Below are 17,394 nucleotides of genomic sequence, written 5' to 3'. Positions count from 1 at the left end.
TTATTAAATATTTCCACATATATCTGCTAGTATGTCGCGTGTATGTCATAACACCAGTCGATAAACAGCAAATGAGACTGTTTCTTGCAAAGACGAAGAAAAATCTTACGTGATGGCAGTCAGGTATGGAGACAGAGTTAGAATTCTCGTGAGAGTTTATCTTGGAGCATCTTACAATAAACCATGTGAAACATCCGACTAAACAGGATTATAAAATGTCTGGATGATGTCAATGTCTACCCTTACATCACGTGATGGTGACTTAGTCAATACCAAACCATGTACTTTTCTCTACTTAATTGTCTTACTATTTATGCTCGAGGACTCCCTTCGTGTGAAAATTGTTTTCTCTCGGGTTTGGACCGGATTGGCTGTTTAAAAGAATGTTTTTGAAAATGCATTTACTTGCGCCGGGTTTCCTATGCAATTTTCCAATTAAAAGACATGGGCGTGGTTTTATATTATTTCTCATAGATTTAATTTCATTCGCTGACAAAAAATTAATTCTATATATAAATTTTTGTTCTAAAACGTTTGAAGAGTCAGTTGAAAACAAGAAACCATTTTAATCATTAGGTCTGGAATCATTTGAAGAACCGTACCTATATATAAAACCATCGTCGCAAACCACGCCTAATACGTACAGCTGTACAATCCTCTCACATCTGGGTTTGTTTATGATTCCTTTTTGTTGATCTGTATTCAGTGTGTTTTGATTTGTGTGTTTTGTCTATACCAATTTTGCTTTTGTTTGTTTGTTCGTTCGGGTTTTTACTTTTAGGGGGGGGGGTGGGTATCTGTTTGGGATAACATTTGTTTTTAAGCCAAGATCAGTGGGGAAAGAAACTGACCATCATCATATACATGGGTTGCTCTCAGTTTTTGAAAATAAATTCAAACATTTGCCTGTGGGGTCCAATCCATCGCCCCCTAAAGTTTGAGTATTCGTAGGTGTTTTTTAATTTTGCAAATATTTCCTGTAAAGACACCTTGGTCATCTCAAAATACGGAATAGAAATCAATAAATCTGTCAAAAAAAAGCAAGCCCGACACCCCCCCCCCCCCAATTGAGAATCAAAAGGTCGTCCTCTTTGTCGTATGCACACAGTATATTAACACGGTAGGAGCGTATTAATGATTGTGTTTTAGAGCCAGTCGACTTTTCAAATATATCTCCAAGTCGTCATAAATTTAAGCCAGCATGAAAGAATAAAAATATTGAAATGTAACCAAGTAGACATATAAATCGCGTTGAGAAACTACTAGTTCAAAGAGAATTCAAAACTTTGAACATGAAGTTGCAGTCAATTTTCAACATTGTCAATTTTCACCAGATAGAGAAAATCAATCAGTTGAACAATGACTACGGATATTTATAAATTTCACGAACTGGGATCTAAAAAATTCCTTGTCTCAAACTTCAAAAAAGAATATCATTCCAGGTAGGATAATTCATCGTTGAAAAAATGAAGCCGTGATCGAATGCCCGTTTAAAAGGCATGGACATCAATTATTGTGCAGTCTTGGTTTGTTTCTGTCTAGGTTTTATTGCGCAAGTTCGTTCCGATAGCGGTTATGTTAACACTTGGCACAAGGAATAATAGTTCTTTTTATGGGCACAAACTATCTCTGTAATTCTGCTTACAATAATGTGATAATTAGAATGAAAAAATTACTATGTTTCATTAAAAAAAAAATGTTTTCACGTCTGTCGTCAAACAAAGTTCTGTTTTCATTGTCTCTAACTGACATTATATATACTAGTATACAATTCTTACCTTTAGCTACACATACGCACGTGCATTTGAAATTCAATATGTCAAAGTAACCGCTAAACGTGAATTGAACATTAAAAAACCGTGTCCCTGAAGCTTCGTACGGGACATCAATGGATATTAATCACCCTATTGACGTTTGGTATCTACCGATAATCATTTGAGCAACCTACAGAACTTCATCAAAATCTTCACATGCCTATCCACAGGTCACATATCACAGCCTGCAATCTGATCCTGCCCACGCTCCTAGTCTGAAATCTTAAGTCCTTATTCTGTTCAAAAGATGATTACACAAGCAATTTTTTTAAAATCTAAAAGCAATCAATTTTACCTCGCATCTAGTCCTTCCGGGTACCTTGGTACAGGTTACTTCATAGTCTGTCAGAGGTACTATTTATAAATATATCACTATCTTGTAAGGATCCATTGATACATGTATTATGCAGTTCTAAACTTTAAAATAATTACTAGAATACAGGTAAAATTAATTAATATACAGTAATAATTTGAAAATAACGTAATGAAATCTTGGTATAATATGAAATTTTCAACATTTAGTACCCGATATGTTTTCATCGATAGCACAGATAATATAAGACAACAACGATTGAAATCAATTACCTGTGACGAAACGTCAATTAAAAGATTGAATTTGGTATTTTTCTGTGCGTGCTTAATATGACTGAAATTTTTTTTTTTTTTGCGATTGATATAAATCTTGATAGTTTAAAAAGAAATCCACTTAACATGGCAAAAATAATCAACGAGAAAACAACCAGAGCCGGAGGAATATTGGTGTCTGCATTGTTAGATACGACACATTGTACTCACTACATGTATAAATTTGCTGTTTAATTTGTCCTCGACATTGTTTTAAATATTGAGCAATTCGAAGGAAAAGCTATTATGATATAATTTTTCTCTTTATCGATGTAACGTCATTTCCATCGGCAACCCAAAGCAACCCAAAAGCTATGAGCGAAATTCAACCGAACCTGAAGTGTTTGATATTTAGCAAAGGTCAAGGTATCGGGTCATCACCAGAGGTCAAGGTCAATGCATCGTTCTTATCTATTTGAAAGCAAAGTGGAAATCAGTCACCACGACAAAGAGACAAATAAATTTGCTTATTTCTATAGATATGGTAAATAAATTATAGTGGGTAAACACTTAAAAGTTTCGTTGACTGTATATATATGTGTACATGTATACAATGTAATGTGGAAAAGAGGCGACTGTTTGGTCATTACTAGCGTCTGAAGTCTACCGTTTCTTGAATGAGACATCATGATTAAGTATACATTAAGTATAGATTAAAGCGCCAAAAGTTTGTCAATTTTATTTCTTTTCTTTTTACACTGTTATTTTATATATAAAAAAGCACCAATACATTTTTAAAAGGTTTTCTGGTTTAGTGTTTGTCCAATTTTAAAGATATTGATACTGATTAAATAAAGTGGATTCAATTCGCACTTTTTGACATACATTAAATAGTTGGATTTTTTGACAACTCATTTATAAAATTTTACGTTTAAAACACAACTTGTATTTTAAGAGCTTATTAATAAGTATATATATTTTGCAATATGCGAGCTGAGAAATCTCCCTTTGGAATGTTAATAACAATTATCGGGATAAGAAGGTTGGGAAATTATTTAAATATGATGCCAAAAAAAAAAAACAGCCAGAAAAATTCTGAATTTAATCAAGGTCTTTTAAAAATTGGCCAAGGGGTTATTTTTAACCATTCTTTGTAAATATTGGTTTTAAATGAAATATATAGTGTATAGTGGGGAAAATGGACATACTTTTTCACCTGAGTACACTTTTAAAATGCCGTTGATGTTGGACCAATATTTTAATCAAATGGATAATCTGAACTTGCAGGTTATATGTTGAAAATGTCACTGATTTGGTAGCAGGTTAATTCGGAGTCTGATAGCCTAATGGGGATTTAATGTGAGCTACAGTCCGACTGGAAAACTCCTCTAACCCAGTAAACTGCTGGGAGAAATAGTACATCATACAGCCAGATTGACATGATATACTCAATGGAAGGGGTACAATTCAATAAATCTCCTGTAGTGATTGATCCATCAACACGAGAGGCATAGCTATAGACGGCAGAGTTGGATGGCGCCCAAAACATTTGCGTTGTACCAAGTTAAAGGACAAACTTTCAATTAAGAAGGTATCAGACAATATGCTCTTCATTTGAAATCTACGAACAATTTCACAAACCATAATTTAACAAGACAACACTTACAGAAATTTCATGAGAGTATACACATCTATATAATTATCATGTCTTAGTAGTCTAAAGTTCTGATAAACGGTTCAAACGAAGTTGCTCTGTAACAATTTTGTCTATTTTGTCAAATTTGGCCAAACTTGCATACAAGTTTGAAGGGCTCAAAAGGGGAAAAAATATATATATCAGAATTACCTGATAATATGGACATATTCACATTTTGTCCTTATTTACGACAAAAATTTCATGAAATTCTGCCACGATATCAAAGAGGATATATGATGACCAAAAAAGAACTTGCATACTAAATGATGGACTATATGACAGGTAACATAATATCACGTATGTCCATACCCATTCAGACTTGTTGCATATAATATTATCATACATAACTTTAACAAATAACTAACACAATCTCACCTATTCATAAAGTTATTATTTATTGATCTCTCTTAAAAACAATTAACAAGTTATAGGTAAAACATTACCTCCATCAAATGATTTTTACTTCATACGGCACTGCATATATACTGCATATCACTTTGCAGCAATACTTATTGTCACAATGTACAGATATATCCCATGTGCAATAAATGTACAACTGCATTTTCTCTAGTTCAATATTAAACATATATGTATTTTTATTTGATAAAAATTAATCATCCTGATGATGATTGAACAGTTTGGATGCACAGTTGTCAGTGTCATTGCCCCAAATTTGTGTAAATTCATCAACATTCACCTTAGAATTCCACCACAAAATAACAGTCCAGATGATTTCCCATGCATCATGTTACACTCTTTCTCTTCTTCTGAGGCCTTCCGACGGGAGTGACATTGTTTTCCTTGGCAGACATGGCGCGTTTCTTCTTGGTGGAGGCAGTCATGGTTGGCGTCTTTGACGACCTAACGGAGTGTGGCGGAGTTTTAAATGAGATTTCCTCTTCTTCACTGTCCTCTATCAGAACCTCCATGCTCTGATCCCTCGAGGAGTTAAAAGACTCTGACAAAGTTTTCTTCTTCTTTTGAACCATAGGAGTGAGTTTATGTACAGGGGTTGCCGACTTTGATTTCGCCGGTGTGGTTACATTTCTTGGTGTCGATGTAGCTTCAGTTGATTTCTTTGAGGCAGGAGTTCCCTTGGGTGTCTTTGCCTTTTTCGTCGACACAGGAGTTGCTTTGAGTGCCTTTGGTGTCTTGTTCATCCCAGGCGAGATGGTTGATTTAGAACCTGCTGGTTTTGATTTGATGGTAGACTTGGGAGTTTTTTTTACTGTTGAGGGTTTCTCTGCAGAAGATTCTGAGTTCGACTTTAACTTGGCTGCCTTTTCTCTTTCTTCGGCTTTCTCTTTAAGAATTTTTTTTCCTGCAGTTAAAACATTTTCCTGGAAGAAAATTAAGCAAAAGATTACATCATCTAAATATAACATACAGAAAAATGAACAAAATTACATTGAATTCTCCAAAAATCCTTAAGAAGTCATGCACCTAATCAGTTAAACAAAAGAATTACAAAAAGAATTTAAAATTCTCCATGCAAAAGAGTAGGCATGCTTAAAAAAAAATGACATCAAACACTAACCAGCTTGTCCATCTGCAGGTCTATTCCAAGAGATTTCAGCATGTCACTTCTCTTTTTGTGTTTCTTGAGCAGTCTTTTGATGGTCTTCTCCTGTTTGACCTCCTTATGCTTGTTGTTGTGTCTGTCCCGGGCCAGGATGTGAGCCTTTGGGGGCTTGAACACTCCACTCCTTCTTCCCATCATCTTTGGATGAAGTTTTGCGGTAGGCACATACTGACCTATGAAAAAAATTCCAAAAATCAATTTTCTGATTCAAGTAAAATTTAGACTGCTTCTTGGTACATCATCATCCATTATTTAGTCCTAAATTTTACTGAATTAATGGTCATTTTGGTAACATCTGGTGTACAAAGTTTTAACTTAAGGTACTCTACTTGTTGTTCAGGAGATTTCAACTTACATTTGACAATTCTTTCAAATACTAAATAATTGTCCATAGTGTCTGCTACCACTTTAGCAACTTCATCTGAATAAAATTCCACAAAAGCATATCCTTTGCTTTTTCCTGTCTTAAAAGAAAAGAAAAACATGAAATTATGAATTATTAGTACCTATATCATCATAAAACTTGAAACTTTTGACTAACTCTGTGTGGTAATACCAAATTTCATAGTGTACTATAATGTGCCAAGTGAATGTTTAGTCAATCAAAACATGCAAAATTCAGAAATGAATTACTTTTATCCTTTTTAAGACTTTTTAAGAATATTAAAAATATTCATACTCTGTGACTCACACAGTTTATTACCATTGAACCAAAAAATTGTTTAAGGTGTACATTTTAAAATGAATCTTTATATTAAAAGCATAGCATATATACAGTGTAAAATAAGACAGTACATTGGTACTGTACTAATTAGAAATATTACTAAAATTTTTCTTAATCAAATGAAAATTGCTTGAATAATCTTTCAAAGTACCCATTTTTCAAAGTCAACACAGTCATTCTGTCAAACAAGAACCAATGACAGAAGCAGAGGGCAATTAATCACTTAAACATACCTTAATGCTTCGTGAGACCTTCACAGCTTTCACTTTCCCAAACTGGGACATGTACTGCTTGATTTGTTTTTCATAAAACCCATGGGGCAGGTGACCAAGGTACACTACTCCTGATTCTTTTTTTCCTGGTACTTTCTGCACAAAGAGAGAGGGAAAATAATAGAATTAATCATAATCTTATATTCAGAGTTTTAAAAAAACATTAAAGGATTGATTTCATCTGAGGGTCCAATGTTGGGTAATTTCAATCATAATATATTTTTTTAATTACATCACACACTATAAATTGAAAGTTATTCCACAATTTGAAAGGTTTGTTGTAATATTCTTATATCATAATTAGTGTGCATTAACATTTGGTACAACAACTGTTTGTTGCCTAAACACATTATTTTCTAGCATTACTTAAAGTTGCGACTGAAACAGCCGCTTTTGCGACCAGAAATTTAATTTTGCGACCAGAAAGGTATGTTGCATTTTTGTGACTGAGAAAATTCTTGCTTGTGATCGATATAATATCTAATATGTGATAGTGATCAAAGTTTAATACATGTAATATGTATAAGACTCACTAGGGTTTAGATTAATTTTGATTTTTGCAATTTGGATTTATGAAGAAATGAACTCTTACTGTCTGACATCGCAAAAAATAAAGATAAAAGTAGATATAAATTTGAACAAATTAAGATTCCCTTTATTTATATAGCAGTCAGAATTTTGTGGTTAACCTACATAGGCAAGAACACTTTTTTTAAAAATAAATTTTGCAAGTTTTTTTTATCCATATGCATCTTTGGCAAACATGTCAGATTTCGTTCCTGTAAACATTTATGAGAGAAAAGGGATAATTTGTCAATGAAGTTATCTTGGATATTTTCCATTTCATCAATTTCAACTGTACTTCTTTCACAGGTATGTGTATTTTTATTAAAAATCATCAAAAAGTGATGAAAGCAATAACTTGGAACAGACTATAGAATAGTATGATCTTGAACGCACCCCTGAACATGTTTAATTTAACCTAGTCATGTCGAATTGATTTAAATTTTATGATTTGCTTTCTTGGTTTAAGGGAGGTAACTGAAAATACCTCTTAATTATCGGGTTATCGATACAAAACAAATGCCACTTTATATGCTCGATTTGGCCAGTACCTTGTAATTCAGCATCATGCATCATTGGAAAATACCATGTTCTACTCTGGACCTAAATCAATTAAAAATAAACAAAAACTACCTTTGCTTTAATTTTTTTGTTATTCTTCTTGAACTCCTTTTGCATCTCGGGGTCTAGGGCCAAGTTTTTCTGTGTCGAACCCTCCACCACATGTTTTTCTTTCTCCATATTGCAAAAATCTACATCATATAGAAACCGATTTGCGGTTATAAATTTTCCGTATCAAAAAACGCCTCAATGATACAGAAATACATTCACTAAATACCGAAATCAATCGTACTTGAGAGAAATGTTTCATTCAATTTTATCTATGTAAATTAATAAAATTATTTAGCTATCAACAGTATTTTAAAATTTTTATTTTTTTTGGCTTAAAAAGATGAATATATGATAAAAAAAAAAACAATCAAAAAAATAAGAAGAAAAAAGAAAAGGTATAATAAGGATAAATTTTCCTTTTCGCCCAATCAGCTACTCTAGTCTCATTCGGGACCTCCTTAGAGTTTATATCTATATTTCATGACCGCTCTCGAGAATCTCCGAGTAAACTTGACAACTGTGTAAACATGGCGAAAATTGTGATTGCAGGTGAGGTTTTTTAGTTTAAAACTGTTCACTTTGAACAGCGTTTATGGCGAAATTTATGAATGCTTACACGTCATTTACTACCAAATGTATCAATTTAATGCCAGACAAATATTAAATAGTTGGAAATAGATGTTTTTAATAAAATTTATGCGCTGAGGATATAATTCCATCTTTCTTTCAGTCTATCGTAAAATGCAGCCACGTTTAGTTTAAATATATGAATTCAAGAGTTTGGGCATGTATGATTGCTTTAATGAATTATTATCAATGTGCATGTTTGACGTTCAGACCAAATCAGTCGCCGGCGTCATGCATTTAGATCTCAGTTGGTAGAGCACCTGACTAGAGATTCGGGAGACCTTGGTTTTAATCCTGATCAAGTCCATCGTTATTTCTCTCATCAGTAGCGTAACCGGCGCTGTAACTGACAGGTTATAACTTCAGGAAAAATTTAAGAACCTGGGATGTTGATCTGAGTTCTTACGGATGAAAATTGTTTGAAGAGGGGTGCATTTGGATGCTGGTTCCAGTTGATTGAGTAGCTATTCAAGGGGCCAGCTCCGTCCATTCCGTTACACATGTGTCTATGTATGTAAATATTAATAAACATATGTCTTATTCTTTTCTTTTATCACTAGGAAAATCTGATTGTCCATACTATGCCAGATCAGAGCTTTTAGGTGATAAGCTAGTGAAGAATCTACCAGACTTTCAACTCCATAAAATTGTTATTAAACCAGAAGAATGGGATGTAAGTTGTGTTTTCTTTATCTTTCAATATCTCTTATTGCTCATTTTGGAACTAAGACAAAATATCTTATTTGACTTCAGTCTGTTTCATTATTGATTTACTTACACATGAAAATTACTATCTGAAAAATGCACCAAAGATGAAGCAAATTATGTTAACTCCTTAAACCTACTTCTAACAAAATATATTTATTTTTTATAATTAAGAAATGGCTAAAAGAGACCTGCAGTTCAAGAGAATGGAGTCACAATAAGTCCCCCTTGGTATGGAGAGAACTGATTGATCGTGGTGGAAAAGGGGTCCTCATAGGAGGTGCCAATGAATTTCAAGAATATGCCTTTGGATACTATGGCGTTCAATCCACACAGGTCAGTGATGACATGCGAAAAATGGCAGAAGAGAATAAAGCATATAAAATTGAAGAGGACAAGGAAGAGGAAGCAATCAAGGCTCTCAGCCATCCCCTGAATGTTTGTATCACAAATGCTTCAAACCAAGTCTGTTACAACCTGATCAATGCCATGGCAAGGGGCGACATCTTCGGGGAAACAACTGAGATTTCTCTGCACCTCTTGGATGACAAGGCTAACATGGAATCATTAGAAGGGCTTAGAATGGAAGCCATGGACTTAGCACACGGACTTCTCCGGGAAATTATTGTGACCTCAGATGTTTCAAAAGCTTTTCAAGGATGTGATGCAATTATTGTGATGGATGACTTGGTTCAGAAAGAGAAAGAGAGCAGAGATGATTTCGTTAAACGGTCAGTGGAACACCATGTAAAATATGCCAAGGTCATAAATGAAAAGGCCAAAAAAGAGGTCAAGGTCCTTCTCACAGGAACTGGTCCAACAAATCTAAATATCTACATGATGATTCAAAATGCTCCCAACATTCCCAAGCAAAACATTGTAGGACTTTCACGCACATTAGAAAACAATGCAAAGTCTGTGGTAGGAGAGAAATTAAATGTGAATCCCAGTGGAGTGGTGGATCTCATAGTTTGGGGCAACATCAATGGTGGTACCTACATTGACCTTTCTAAGTGCCGAGTGCATGGATATGATGGTGCCATCTGGGGACCACCCTCTTTCTCACTTCCAGCTGTTGAAATGATCTGGGATAAAAAATGGATGGAAAATGAATTTACTGGTTTGTTTTTCTGATACATTTGAAAGCCTATATATAGTATGGCTCTTTCAGATTTTACTAAAATTTGCTCCCTGATTTGTTTCTATTACTGTATATATTCCTAATTAAACGTGAGAAATCAATATCCGTGTTAAATTGCGAGAGGCACTTCTTGCTAATTTTAAGATTTTCCTTTAATTTTTAGACAATATGTATAAACTACATGAAACTATGATAAAAATTTCGCGATTTGATGGAAAAATGTTGCAAAGCAGAATTAAGAACTCTTGTTAGATAAGGGCTCTACAGTTAACACTGTTGCCAAAAATCATTCAAAATTTTTTTGTTCTATCCAAAATATTCGAATGAAACTTGATTTTACAGAACTTGTGAAGAGCCGCCATCAGAAATCTGAGGAGTTGATGAAACACTCTGCTAGTATGTCCAGAGCTGCTGCTATAGAAACCACAATGGCTCACTGGTGGAATGGCACTCCAGAGGGTCAAATATTTTCTCTTGTTGTGGCATCAGAAGGTGGGTTTATACAAGTACATGTACCATTTATGGAGATATATATTTATATATAACCAAAACATTACATGATGCATAAAAAATGAATCATGAAATTAAGTCCTCCCTTAAAATAGGATCGAATTCACAGTAAACATCTGGGCCCCGTTTTTCAAAAGGTCGTTAACTCAAACACAGCGCCATTAACTCTGTGTTAAACTTTACATTCATCAAACTGAATGCACTCTAGCTAATGTTACATATAACTTAGGTTTATAATGTAATTATAGGTTGGTATGAAGTCCCAGAAGAACTAGTTTGTTCTTTCCCAGTGACCATCAGTCCCAAAGGAAACTGGTGTGTTGTACAGGACATCAATCAGACAAGTGAGGTCAAGGAGAAAATCAAAGAGGCTGTCAAGGTAACAATTCAGTTCTAATACAATGTATGATGAAATGATTACGGTACTTATATTTATTTGCACTAATAATATTATCTTCATCTCAGTCTTATTATAATGAAACATATTTATTTTATTCACAAGCTCTCTATAATTTCATTGTCATAAGATAATCATATGGAGCTTGTGAAGGTTCGATTTTAATCAGAATGCTTCACCTTAGATATTTAATGACATTAGAAATAAAACCAACCAACTACACATTTTGTCATAATGTATCATTTTAGGACATCATTGCGGACAAAAATGTGATATTCCCACCCCCCAAACCACCAACCCCACCACCGAGTGAGGTCACGGTCACTATTGTGGATCCCAAAGACCAACAGGAAAAGAAAGATGGAGGTAAGCTTCCAAATAACGGATCAACAAAGTAAAAAATGACAGCAAAATTGGAAGAACAAATTCTTAAAGATTCTAAAAAGATTTTTTCCCCTTTTCCAATTAAAGTCCAAATGAAATATTATCAATTATTAATTTAAATGATTATAGGAATTAATTCTGTTGTTTCTTAAACAGAAAAAGCTACAGACAGTGATTCCAACACAGAAGCCAAGCTAGCCACAATTATCGAGGAGAAAACGGCAGATTCTCTTCATCTCCAAAACCAAGAAAAGACACCAGCAGATACTCAAGAAGCCAAGCCAGAGTAGACTCTGCAGGATGCACAATGATGTGTGTTGTATATAATGCTGAAAGACTGTGATACTGTTCACTTCATGTGAAAATGTGAGAACTCTTACACCAAATCTTAAATATGTCACATTTACTGTACTTGATGTATGTGAAGTGCTCTTTAATAAATTATTTAAACAAAAAATTTTTCATTAGACCAGTTTGATGGAACTAGACCTTGTAATTGTGAAGGATTCCATCTGAACATTCTTTTAATATAGAAAATATAAAGCGGTAAACAGTCACAGCCTTTGATCAAAACACACTACTCTCACACCCCCAAATTTGCATTCATAGGTGATCAAGTCTAATAGTCCTAGGCATGCTCCAGATATAATACAGACGATGCTGTAAAAATGTATATAAAATTGTTCAATCGTGCTTTCATTGTCTCAATTTCACATCCTGAAAATCAATATCGCAGTCCTCATTAGTTCTAATTTAGATATAAAAAATATCAAAATAGCATACTGTGGAATCATTAGAATTCATGGTGATAATATTTCGTGGTATTCGTAGGTAACTTTCCCCCATTAATTTACATCCTTGACAAAAACAAATTAGAAAGATTATCTTTCTTACTGAAACTGAAAACCGACGCTTCAATGAAATTACAACTCAAAAACCAATAATCCCAAAAAAATTGGGCCCCAAGAACTTAAATGATTCCACAGTGTAATAATCAAAACGTTAATAAATCAGACCAGTTTATTGATAGAAACATAATGTTTATTACAATGTTTCACACCCCATCTGCTAGTTCGAATCACAAATGGGTTTGTATTGTACATGTAATATGCACATGTTTAAAGAGTGTTGTTTTCTCCATGCCAAAAATGATTAAGAAAAAGTAAGGCATCAACTACACATTGTCACTGGAAATACAAATTTCAATTTTCTCCATGCAAGAAAACATATTTTACATTATGTTATCAACTTGAACTTGCAAAACATGGTTACCTAAATGTACATGCAAGTCTTCAATACTTGATTCTAACTTCATACAGAAAGCACAAATGATCCATCAGTGTTTATCAATGTTTATAATATTCTTCGAGTTTAATAAAGGGAAATCACTCTTATCAAAACCACAGTTTTCTCCCTTGATGGCATTAGTGCTGAGAATCAAGATAAGGAGATACAAAAGAATATTAGAAATTCCCCCGGAAATTCAATGCAATATTGTGAAACCAAAGCACCAAACTGTCCACAATCATAAGATATACAGTACCAATAGCACTATCGCTTCCTTACAGAATAAAACTCATGATCTGCTATCATATAAAATGAGTCAACAAAAGAGCTTTTAAATGTAAACAATTACAATACATATATTACCAGAAGTTGCAACCTTGTTGAGGGAATTTAATGACTTTTTTTTTAAATAAGGCAATGTTAAAGTTCACTAGGATGTACATGTATTTCACATTCAAATATTTCTACCACAATCTAATTAACTGAATGAAGGAAAAAAAACCCAGTGCTTTTCTGTGAATATCAATAAAAATATATCATTCACTGGCATATTTTATAATTTATAATCCCAAAATAACAAGAGTTTAGTGCTACAAAAATGAGGTAAATCACTCACTGACTAATCTAATGCAAGACATGAACTTCGTAAAACAATATGTCATAACAATTATAACCAATAATGAGATTTACCATTTAGATAAAATGACAGCAAATTACCATATAATTCTACTGTGTCATTTTGTGAACTTGTTTAACAGGTTTGCAGCATAACAAATGTTATTTGTAAATTTATACATTGTGTAATATGTATTTGTGAAGAAAACAAAATAAGCCATATTATTCTCAAATCACCATGATCTTTTATGCTTGGCAGTTACATGTACCAACACATTTTTACCGTCACATTTTCAGTTTAAACCAAGCATCAACAGAGTTTCACATAGAGAACTTTAACATGAATTATATCCATGATTAAATGTACAAAATTTTACCAGTTTCAAACATCATCCTATATTTATATACATGTACATGCATGCAAAAAGTGCAATTCTCCTCCAACTCACTGAATCCTCAATTTGCTTGGCACTTCATGAATGCACAGAAAACAATGGAGCAAAAAAGCAGTGAAGATTAAATCATGACAGGTTGAACTCTTGTTGTCAAATCCTACTTTTATATCCACCCTAATTTTCATTTCTAAAATTTTGTCGTCTCTTCTTCTTGAAAAAAAAGATAAATGGTCATTGTTGACTGACCATTTTCTAAACAAAGCCTCTCTATGACCGGTTTCCGCATTTATGATAACACTAGTCCTGTAGAGCCGAGAATTTGTTTCCTAAGGTTAAGGACTGCTGGGCTTTGCTGGGATCATCCACATGTTTTCCACCAGACTGTACTTTATTGAAGGATGATCCACTTAATTCGCTGTAAAAAATATAACAGCAATAAATAGCTATGTTATAGTTAAAGGCTTAATTACTGCCAAATTCCTAGCACATTATAGTAGGCGAGTCCTTTAGCTCAGTAGACAGTGTTAAATTTTAACTATCAGGCATTTCCGCATTGTTGAGGTCACCTCCAACCTTTCTTTTTCAAATATAAAGTTAGTAAATACAGGCGACACTCGATGGCCCAAACTTTGATCCCCTGAAGTTCGTGATCTCTTGAAGTGAAATCACGGTCCCAATTTTTTCTCTATATATAACCAAGCAAATTTACTCTTGATCTGTTGATGTATTATGGGTTCTGTTATACATATAATTATTTCACTCTTGATAACTAGGAAATGGTGACTGTGTATTTAATCAATATCCCCTTAAGTTCGAGCAATCAAGAGTCACTAGACTTACAACCTTTAATTCATAATATTATTTTAATAATTTCTTTGATTTAAATTTTACAGTGCTAACACAATAATTCTAAACAAAACATGGACTAAGGTTGTTACAGCAAATAAAAATTGTAAAATTTCTTGCAAATAAAAGTGTTCTATAATTCAGAATTTACATATAAAATTGATTAAGGTTGACTTTCAGCAGAAAGTGGATGACAAAATTCTTATGGTTTGCCAGGTGAGCTTTTCAATTACCATATTAGAAAATCTGCTCGTAGTCTATGAAACAAGCAAACAGACCAACAGGTACAGTTTAAATAAAGCTACACACTGATCAGTACTACAAGTGAAGTCCTGCAATGCCATACCTTAGCTCCGCTGGTGTAGGTCCCCCTCCCAGTGTGGGGAAGTCCTCCTCGCTGTTTACATTGGGAGCTGTCTTCTTTCTCCGCGGTGTCGGCCTGGCAGATCCTGGAGAATCGCTAGAACTGGCGCTGCCACCCATGCCTGCCCTCATTGACGGAGGGACATACTTTCCTGGTTTAGCTGGAGTTGTGTCTGATTTGCTTTCCTCTGCACTTGGAGTAGCAGCTGAAATTATATTTGCAGGTTTAAATAATTGCCTTTTGTTACCGGTGCATCATAATAAAATACTTTTTTGATTGATAACAATGTTTAAAGGATTAAGATGAAAAAGCCATTAAAAACACATAAACAAATAAATATGAGGATAAATAAATCAATGTTGAAGAAAGTCTCACACTTTAACCACAAAATAGTTACTATTTTCCAAAAGATAAACAAAATTACAACTTTTCAATGGATAAAATTTTATGCAACAAGGATGCAACTTTTGATATAATAAAGCAAACATATGAAAGTAACCTGCAGCCTGTGGCACAGGTTGCTGTGGTTGGGGTTGCTGTTGCTGTTGTTGGCTTTGAGAAGGCTGTCCCTGGCTTACATTCCAGGGACCCTGAGCACCTTCTCGTCTTTCCCCATTCTCATCACATTCATCATCATTTTCATTATCATTTCCCTCATCTTCTTGGTCTGATTTATCTTTACTGCAAATGAAAAAATATACTTATTAATACATTTACCTTGGAAATGGGGCACTAGTGAAATCATATACATGTACACACAAACATATTAAGAAGTTCTCTTCATTGCTGTCAATAATTTTACTACGGTAACTGTGGGAACTTAACAACAGAAATGTTGCGATTTGGATAATACAGTTTCTAGTACAGTACTCCTTGTAGCTGACTTACTTAATCTGCAGGTTTTGAATCCTTAATCCTGTGTAGTCTTTCTCTGTTTCTTGCTCAAAATCAACCCATTCTTCATCTTCCTATAACAATAAAACAAAAAACTTTTAATTAATACAATTGTATAAATTTATATACAGGTATATTTTGTTTCAGAAGTTGTTCTGCATTACATAAAATTTACATTTACTTGTTTCAGGTAACTGACTGACTTCCCAAATGTAATTAAAAATTTATGATATCAATGAGTCACAAAGAGAATCCCCAAAGTCAATCATATTCGTTCTCGAAATTGCCCCAAACTTGAACCTACTCATCCCCACCCTAAACCCATTTTGATTACCGTATATACTTGCCAGTATCTATTGTTCGCCTTGAAGTCGGTTGCCTTTTTCAAGTTTATTTTCAAGAATTTGGTCAGTTATACATGAATTTTATTTTTATGAAAGTTTTTAACAGGATTCGAATAGGGATCATAGTTATGAATCAAAGTTATATTTGTTCATTTATTATGCACATCAGTTGGTATGATAAAGGGAAGGACATCTTATGAAATTAGAAAACAAAGAGCAAAATATAGAGTAAACAGAAAGTGAAAATTCACACTAAACACAACTTTCGAAATACCAGCTGCTCTTCTTAACAATTAACCACGTGTTATGCGATGCTGTAATGCGTCATTCGATCACATTTCCCATTACCTCTACCTTTTTCGGTGCACCCTCGGCCCCTGAGCCAGAAGATTGTGTCGATTCATTTTCTTTATTCTTCTTTTTCTTTTTCTTCGACCCCAATTCCTTTTCCTGCTGTGACAAAATGTCACCAGGCGTGATTTTGGATTTACTTTTCTTTTTACTCTTGTCTTTCTTAGCGAAAAAATCGTCAAGACTTGACTCTGCCATTATGTGAAATAAAGTTTATATCAAGTACAGTTATATTAATGAGTTTAAACACTCCAGAAAATTCAATTAATTCACAAAAGTCTCCCTCCATATGATCATGCTGTCGTATCACGACGAGAATGGCAGTTCCGCAGTAAATGCGGGGTTGTGTATTTTAAGAACCCATGACCCGTGATGTCTTGATAAATCAAATCGTTCTTGATGAGTAAATTTTCAATAATGTTTTTTGTTATTTAACCAAATTCATTTATAGTTTTCAATTAAAATTATAACTAAGATGATAGTTTTTAAACAACATGCCTACGGACCGTGTTGCTCACCCGAGAGAGAGAGAGAGAGAGAGAGAGAGAGAGAGAGAGAGAGTGTATGTTTGTGTGTGTGTGTTCATGATATTGTACATATACATTAGTACATTGTATTAGGCAATGAGATTAGGCATGACAAACCATTAAATGTATTTAATTAAGGCCTTTTAATTTTAAAATTTTTGTATAAGCACATGATGAAG

At 33.8% G+C, this 17,394-nt stretch overlaps 3 protein-coding genes across 5 annotated transcripts; 1 reads left to right on the top strand and 2 right to left on the bottom strand.

The window, feature by feature from the left end:
• Nucleotides 1–4,452: 4,452 nt before the first annotated feature.
• LOC128184887 (MKI67 FHA domain-interacting nucleolar phosphoprotein-like) lies at nucleotides 4,453–7,998 on the bottom strand. Its single transcript, XM_052854525.1, has 5 exons — nucleotides 7,850–7,998; nucleotides 6,614–6,748; nucleotides 6,012–6,120; nucleotides 5,612–5,829; nucleotides 4,453–5,414 (listed from the first exon to the last, which is right to left on the bottom strand). The coding sequence occupies exons 1-5, from the start codon at nucleotides 7,955–7,957 to the stop codon at nucleotides 4,818–4,820; spliced, it is 1,167 nt and encodes a 388-aa protein (XP_052710485.1). The 5' UTR covers nucleotides 7,958–7,998; the 3' UTR covers nucleotides 4,453–4,817.
• A 276-nt stretch (nucleotides 7,999–8,274) lies between these two features.
• Nucleotides 8,275–12,065, top strand: LOC128182069 (putative malate dehydrogenase 1B). Of its 2 annotated transcripts, XM_052850697.1 has the most exons (7): nucleotides 8,275–8,377; nucleotides 9,016–9,128; nucleotides 9,335–10,280; nucleotides 10,644–10,793; nucleotides 11,060–11,190; nucleotides 11,457–11,574; nucleotides 11,749–12,065. In XM_052850697.1, the coding sequence occupies exons 1-7, from the start codon at nucleotides 8,356–8,358 to the stop codon at nucleotides 11,880–11,882; spliced, it is 1,614 nt and encodes a 537-aa protein (XP_052706657.1). In that variant the 5' UTR covers nucleotides 8,275–8,355; the 3' UTR covers nucleotides 11,883–12,065. The 2 variants fall into 2 exon arrangements, with proteins under 2 accessions (XP_052706657.1, XP_052706651.1); XM_052850691.1 differs by lacking the exon at nucleotides 8,275–8,377 and having other exon boundaries at nucleotides 8,988–9,128.
• A 533-nt stretch (nucleotides 12,066–12,598) lies between these two features.
• On the bottom strand, nucleotides 12,599–17,027 carry LOC128162470 (protein CDV3 homolog). 2 transcript variants are annotated; one of them, XM_052825701.1, is made up of 5 exons: nucleotides 16,686–17,027; nucleotides 15,988–16,067; nucleotides 15,599–15,780; nucleotides 15,082–15,304; nucleotides 12,599–14,304 (listed from the first exon to the last, which is right to left on the bottom strand). In XM_052825701.1, the coding sequence occupies exons 1-5, from the start codon at nucleotides 16,884–16,886 to the stop codon at nucleotides 14,187–14,189; spliced, it is 804 nt and encodes a 267-aa protein (XP_052681661.1). In that variant the 5' UTR covers nucleotides 16,887–17,027; the 3' UTR covers nucleotides 12,599–14,186. The 2 variants fall into 2 exon arrangements, with proteins under 2 accessions (XP_052681661.1, XP_052681666.1); XM_052825706.1 differs by having other exon boundaries at nucleotides 16,692–17,026.
• Between the last annotated feature and the right edge of the window lie 367 nt (nucleotides 17,028–17,394).

The sequence above is a fragment of the Crassostrea angulata genome, chromosome 1 (genome assembly GCF_025612915.1).
Source record: "Crassostrea angulata isolate pt1a10 chromosome 1, ASM2561291v2, whole genome shotgun sequence".
Lineage (NCBI taxonomy): Eukaryota > Metazoa > Mollusca > Bivalvia > Ostreida > Ostreidae > Magallana > Magallana angulata.
Note: the sequence above shows the minus strand (reverse complement) of the source record. Positions and strands in the feature narration are given on the sequence as shown.

Coding starts and splice junctions, on each gene's coding strand:
- LOC128184887 (XM_052854525.1), bottom strand. CDS start 7,957: ATGGAGAAAGAAAAACATGTGGTGGAGGGTTCGACACAGAAAAACTTG. Junction 6,749..7,849: donor ACAAAAAAATTAAAGCAAAG/GTAGTTTTTGTT, acceptor CTCTTTGTGCAG/AAAGTACCAGGAAAAAAAGA. Junction 6,121..6,613: donor AGGTCTCACGAAGCATTAAG/GTATGTTTAAGT, acceptor TTTTCTTTTAAG/ACAGGAAAAAGCAAAGGATA.
- LOC128182069 (XM_052850691.1), top strand. CDS start 8,988: ATGTCTTATTCTTTTCTTTTATCACTAGGAAAATCTGATTGTCCATAC. Junction 10,794..11,059: donor TCTTGTTGTGGCATCAGAAG/GTGGGTTTATAC, acceptor ATGTAATTATAG/GTTGGTATGAAGTCCCAGAA. Junction 11,575..11,748: donor ACAGGAAAAGAAAGATGGAG/GTAAGCTTCCAA, acceptor TTTCTTAAACAG/AAAAAGCTACAGACAGTGAT.
- LOC128162470 (XM_052825701.1), bottom strand. CDS start 16,886: ATGGCAGAGTCAAGTCTTGACGATTTTTTCGCTAAGAAAGACAAGAGT. Junction 15,781..15,987: donor ATTCAAAACCTGCAGATTAA/GTAAGTCAGCTA, acceptor TTTCATTTGCAG/TAAAGATAAATCAGACCAAG. Junction 15,305..15,598: donor ACCTGTGCCACAGGCTGCAG/GTTACTTTCATA, acceptor ATATAATTTCAG/CTGCTACTCCAAGTGCAGAG.